The sequence below is a fragment of the Telopea speciosissima genome, chromosome 3 (genome assembly GCF_018873765.1).
Source record: "Telopea speciosissima isolate NSW1024214 ecotype Mountain lineage chromosome 3, Tspe_v1, whole genome shotgun sequence".
Classification (NCBI taxonomy): Eukaryota; Viridiplantae; Streptophyta; class Magnoliopsida; order Proteales; family Proteaceae; genus Telopea; species Telopea speciosissima.
In genome coordinates, this window is record NC_057918.1 from 58,037,575 (window position 1) to 58,043,574 (window position 6,000).

Sequence of the window (6,000 nt, forward strand, 5' to 3'; positions counted from 1 at the left end):
TCTTTATGTGTAGTCTACTGAAGGGTAATTATGGTCTATAGTCTTTTCTTAATACAGAAGTCTTGCGTTAGTGGAATCCTTATCGTATGGTGTCACTGCTGTATTTTATCAATATAAATAAATATTGTGGCAGACAGTAAGGTGAGTTTGATTCCCAACCATAAGCCTTCTTCTACCTTGTCAATATCTCTCTCTCTCTCTCCCTCTCTCTCTTGGTTCTCATCTTCTTCCTTCTTTTTTCTCCTTTTCTTCTTTCAATGCCTTTTAGAAGGCTATCCAAGCCTTGGAGGACGAATGTTTTCAGTTGGGCAGCAACACGAAGAGTGCCCGTTGAGGTTCTCAAGGCCCAGATCCAAAATCTTGTGGATGAGTTCATTGTCCTAAAAGGGATGGGGCAACCACAATTAGGAGACTCTTTATGAGTGATAGTCCCTGAGCCACGGTGCTGCACAGGGATCATCGTACATCATGAATAACCAAACAATTGAAATGAAACCTTTAAGAGGAATCAATAAAACAGGAATCAAAGAAAGGACATCAATTCAAATCCTACTTCGAATTGTAAGAGATCGGGAAATCTCACTATTTCTTAGATTCATGGACCAAATTTCATTCATTCCTCTTCTTCATTAATTCTGGTTATTTTATCTGATTTTGTCACAGGACTCATATCAAGCAAGAACATAAATTATTTAAGAAAAGTATGCTTTGCCTAACAGAGGATTTTTCAGAAAAGAAGTGCTACGATGCTACCCCAGGTGACCACTTTGTTATATTGGTTTACTGGGGAAGGACAGTTTGAAGACAACATCATGCAAAGAATTAGAGCTAATTTGGATGAAGAAGAGGTGCTTCAGGAGTGCAAATTGAGATGAGGATCGTCAATGAATGAATACTGACAAGTACACCAGAAAGGAGGAGTGATCTGGTATATCTTAAGGTGTTATTGTTAAACGGACAAGGAAAAGGCAAATGACCTGTCTTGAACTGTTGAGAAACTACATGGCTGCTTATATGTCAACAGCAGATATGACTTTAAATAGGGTGAAATGGATAAATAGTATTGGTAACACTAGCCTTGCATAATATGAATCAGGCACTGTGAGTTGAGTTGCAGGTTGATAATAATTGCCAGCCCACATAATGTCATTAATGGGGGGCCTCATTTTCTTCCCATGCAAAATAGCCATCAAAAACAGAATGGGAAATGAACCATTCCTAATGTAGTCCTAGATAAACAAGGAACTACTAGGAGCCAGTTAGACAGGACCTTCTGAACTGCTAGCCGAATAGGGCAGAATTGAAGAAATTGGGTCAGATTTAGGGTTAGGGTTAGGATATGGACAAGTTTGATGGATGATAAAGCTAGGCAGGCCTAGGGGAGTATAATGAGCTAGGTTAAATTAGGTTTGAATGAGATTTTAAATTCCAGAAAATTAGGGTTTCGGGTTTCGGGTTTAGAGAAGAAGAAGATAATGAATTTAGGGTTTAGAGTAGGAATTTGGACTAGGGCTTCTGGCCGAGGGACAGCGGTAGGATAGTTCGGCTGTGTTTAGAGTGAATTCTGATGGCTGGAAGTGATGGATCTGTAATTAGGGTTTTGGGGGAATTAATGGAGAATGAAGGAATTAGGGTTTGAATGATGGCTTAGGGCAGACACTAAAGTCAAGTAGAAGGGTTATTGTGAGGATGTTATGTCTGAAATTTGAGTGGACTTGAATGATAGAATAGGGCTGGACAGAGTTTAGATGATCTAGGGTTTATGGGGATCAATTGGTATGAAGTAGGTTTAGGTTGGAGGATTAGGAGAAGAAGGGTAGTTGCAGAAAACTGTAAATCACTTACTGGATTTGCAGGTTCTTCAATTGCAGCTTGAAGAACGGCTAGAGCAGGACCGCCCGATCTACAAGATGCAAGGAGTGGATCAGAGTCCACCAATCCCTTCCACCTTGATATGACTTACAAGGTCTCCTTGATATTACCCATGAGGCATACTCACATGGAGCTAAACAACAGCAGCAATGGCAGTAGCAAACAGAGTCGATTTTTTTAGTCTGAATAATGTAGGGGAGCCTTGCCACGGTTTTATTAATATAATAGGCCTAAGTGCCTGATTCCTAAAACTATTACAAGTCCTCCTCCTTTAGAAATCGTGGAGGGGTCTGATTTAAACACTTTAAAACAATTAAAACACCTGAACTTAAAAGATTCCTAAGTAACCAATAGGATATAAGACCCTATCAGCCAATAGCATTATTTCACTTAAATTGAATCAAGTATGAACTAGTTCAATTTAAGTTTATGTTAGAAGATGAGAAAAGAGAATGAGAGCTGAAATGCTTGAGTGAGTTGTGTCTCTCCTCAGCCCTCTATATATAGATTTCATTAATAGGAACAGAATTACAAGTATACCCTCCATAGCCAACTATGATAGCTAAGGAGAGAAATAAGAAACAAAATAACAAAGAGAAATGCCCAAAGTACCCTTATCGAGTTACATAACTTAACAGTTTACAATTGAACTAAAAAAAAAAACTAAGTATAGAAAGCAGAAAATAAACTAAGGCTCCTAGCTAAGGCCCTATGATTAGGGTGGCTTCTTCAGCTCGTGGAGGCTTGGATCTGCATCAATTTCCCATATAAAAGAAAACACAATCGGTGAGTGAACATTATCTTCTGTGTTAGTTGACCTAAGCTGCAATATTACCACTGGGTAGGGCTCAGCATCTGAAACATATGCAGGAATAGTTTCAGGCTTTCAGCCTCACATAGCCCAGGCCAAATAACTAGAGGAAGTTTAGAATAGACACAGAGGCCCTGTAGCTGCAGTGTCAAGTGGGCATAACCTTGCAACCAATGTCACAACTCTTCAGCATAACGTCCAAACTTCAACTGGTAGTTCTTAGCCCCACAAAAGAGGAAAAATAAAATCCTAGGAATTCGTTGATAGTTGGCATAGATTTGTAGTCCGGGTTGGCTGATACGTTTTATAATCTTTCTAAATGTTCATTTCCTATTTTTAACATGTCTAGGGTTGAAACCCTGAAATATATGTAGGATTGACCTCTTGTCTTTGAGAGCCAGAGGAGGGGTATTCATGTTAGTGTTAGTTAAGTGCCTGCATCCTCTGATTTATTGCTAGAAGTGTAGTTCCCAACATACATCTGTGGTTCCTCATCAACAGGCCAAAACCTTCCCAACCACCCACCTCCTCTGTGGAATTGTGGATGTGGTTATGTATAGTTCGTGATGCACGTTGTTATCGTTGGTTTAGCTCCTTGCTGTTTATTGGAATTGTCTTTGCAGGACAAAATTTAACCTGGTGACAGGATCCCTCCTATGTGTTTGCATTGGATAGGCAGATTACATTTTTTCAAGAATGTCACCCTTTTGCTTGCCAAGTTATTAACTTCTTCAAGCAAAATGACTAAAATATCTAGTCATGCAAAATGAACCAAAAAAAAGAGTACCTTGTACTTGACAAAGATAGAGAAGGTTCCCAGAGCACGATTGCCTTCTCGTAGCTCCAGAATGTCCCGTGCTAGTTGCCTTGCTGTGGCTTCAATAGAGGGGCTACTAATGCACTCAAAATCATTGCAAAGCTCACTAAAGCTCATTCCATCAACGATCTTGTCAGCCTCAGATATTTCAATTGTAGTATCCGGAGACACTTCAGTCCTGTTAGAATCATTTGTAACTGCAAAACACATGGAGTACTTGAATACTTGATTCTAATAAACGAAACTTCAGGTTATGATTAAATATAGTCTACAAAAGAACCATCTGTTTCTTTTGAATCTTGTAACTGAACTCTCTTAGCTGCATGACATCAGGAGTTTGAGGAAATTATTGGTTCAGCATTTGTTAATTCACTTACACAAAGCAAGTCCAACTTTATTATAGTACTAGTTCCTCTGAATAGAAGATATTTTCACTTCTTTCACCTTTTTTTTCTTGGGAAAGTGGGGTTTGGATTAACTATATGATGCCAATCAAAGGAGATAATCAGATCAACATTAAAAGATAATCTAGGGCTGGACATTTTCGTTGTCCTCATTTACATCTTTACTGCTCACAATCACCATTCTCTAAGTCCCTACCATCTAGATAGGATGTGAATCCAAACAAGGATACCTTTAATTCAGATACAACAAACAGTTATATCAATATAGAATTCCATAACAAAACAAGAAGAATGATGTCTGATGGCAAGTGAATATATACAAGAATCTATTCAATGAATCCCACTTAAGAATCTACACAATAGAATTCATTCAAATGACCCAGTAGTTGACAATCTCTTCCCCAAATGCATTGACCCACGTAACAAATAATATAATTTCTCTCGTTCATTAAATTGATGCAAGTGTGGTTGGATTTGTATGGAAAAATCCAGATAAATTCTACATAGTTCCCAGTAACTAACTAAATGCAGAGGAGAAGAAGGAGAAGCAAAACTTACCCCGTAGAGAGAAAGGACGGTGGAGAAAGAGAGAAGTGGGGGTGAGGGGAGGGCTGCAGAAAATGGGTCGCCGGAGGGTTCTGCCCAACATTCCCCTCTGGGCCTTGTGGCAACAGAGAGCGGAGGTTGTGGCTGTGGGTGTAGAAGAAGAACAAGTGGAACAAGAGAGAGCAGTCATTGCTGGATGCCTCTTCGCACCCCATTCTACAAAGCCATTTGGATAAAGTCGCAACCTTCTCCTCATCGAAGAGGACCTGATGTGGGGCCCGCTAACAGTTGCAGACGCTCTGTCCATTGGTTAAGATTTGTAGTGATGCCGCTCCACTGCAAACCTGCAGAGAAGGTCACCCACTCACTACTCACTAGTCACCAGCGCAGTCGGTTCAGGGAAACCGGCCCAAGTGTGAACTGAGCTGACGAGGGTCATTGCATCGAGCTCCTTTTCAGGAGCCCAGTGCCCAGGGGGCATCCAATGGCTGGGTGTGCCGCACACATCTAGGCGCTAGGCTCCCTGGAGAGGAGCAGGATCCTAAGATATATGGTGACGGATTTTATTTTTTTTTGAGAATGGTGACATGGTGTTTTACTGTTATCCACCCTTTGAACGGTTTGGATTTTACCTTGCCATGCATATGGCAAGAATCGAAGTGTAGAAAATGCATGACCCTTACAAGTAGGACCATTTTAACCATAGATGTGAGGCAACGGTTAGGGGTGTCAATTACAAGCCCTCACCAGCAAAGCCGACCAATACTGACCTGTGTTAAGGCCCACCTTGCCAAGTACTCCAGACCTGTGCTAAGGTCCACCTCCTGTGTAAGGCCCACCTCGCCAAGCGTTTTAGGCCTGTGTTAAGGCCTACGTCGCAATGTGCTCCAAACCTGTGCTAAACTCCACCACGTCAAGTATTCAAGGCATGTGCTAAGGCCCACGCCAAGTGTTTTAGGCCTGTGTTAAGGCCCACCTTGCCAAGTGCTTCAAACCTATGTTAAGGTCCACCTTGCCAAGCGTTCAAGGCATGTGCTAAGACCCATCTTGCCAAGCATTTTAGGCCTGTGTTAAGGCGCACCTCGCCAAGTGCTCCAGACCTGTGCTAAGGTCCCCCTCACCAAGCGTTCAAGGCCTATGTTAAGGCCCACCTCGCCAAGTGCTCTAGACCTGTGCTAAGGTCCACTTCGCCAAGCATTCAAGGCTTGTGCTAAGGTCCACCTCGCCAAGTGTTTTAGACATGTGTTAAGGTCCACTTTGCCAAGTGCTCTAGGCATGTGTTAAGGCCCACCTTGCCCAACATTCAAGGCATGTATTGCCCCTCACAATAAACGCTCAAGCGACTGCGTCAAGTCTCCAACGAGATCCCGAGCTTGATCTCTGCGAGCCAACAGTTGGTAAGACCCTTAAGGCCGGGAGGCCCAACGCCACCAAAAGAGTACACCTACCCCCCACAAACCCGTCCTGAATATTGCAAACTCGCATGGATATCACTCTTTTCATCTACACATACCAAAAACAAGGAAGAAGAACCATAGGAAGAAAATGGA

The 6,000-nt window shown here is 41.9% G+C and overlaps 1 protein-coding gene across 1 annotated transcript in view; it reads right to left on the minus strand.

Moving 5' to 3' along the window:
• The window catches only part of LOC122655334, a 42,508-nt gene extending 37,751 nt beyond the window's left edge, over positions 1 to 4,757 (minus strand). Inside the window, exons 1-2 of the mRNA XM_043849539.1 lie at positions 4,463 to 4,757; positions 3,471 to 3,697 (exon numbers count right to left, since the gene is read on the minus strand). Of these exons, the coding sequence (XP_043705474.1) occupies positions 3,471 to 3,697; positions 4,463 to 4,757 (522 nt within the window). The remainder of the gene's footprint in view (positions 1 to 3,470; positions 3,698 to 4,462) is intronic.
• Positions 4,758 to 6,000: the final 1,243 nt, after the last annotated feature.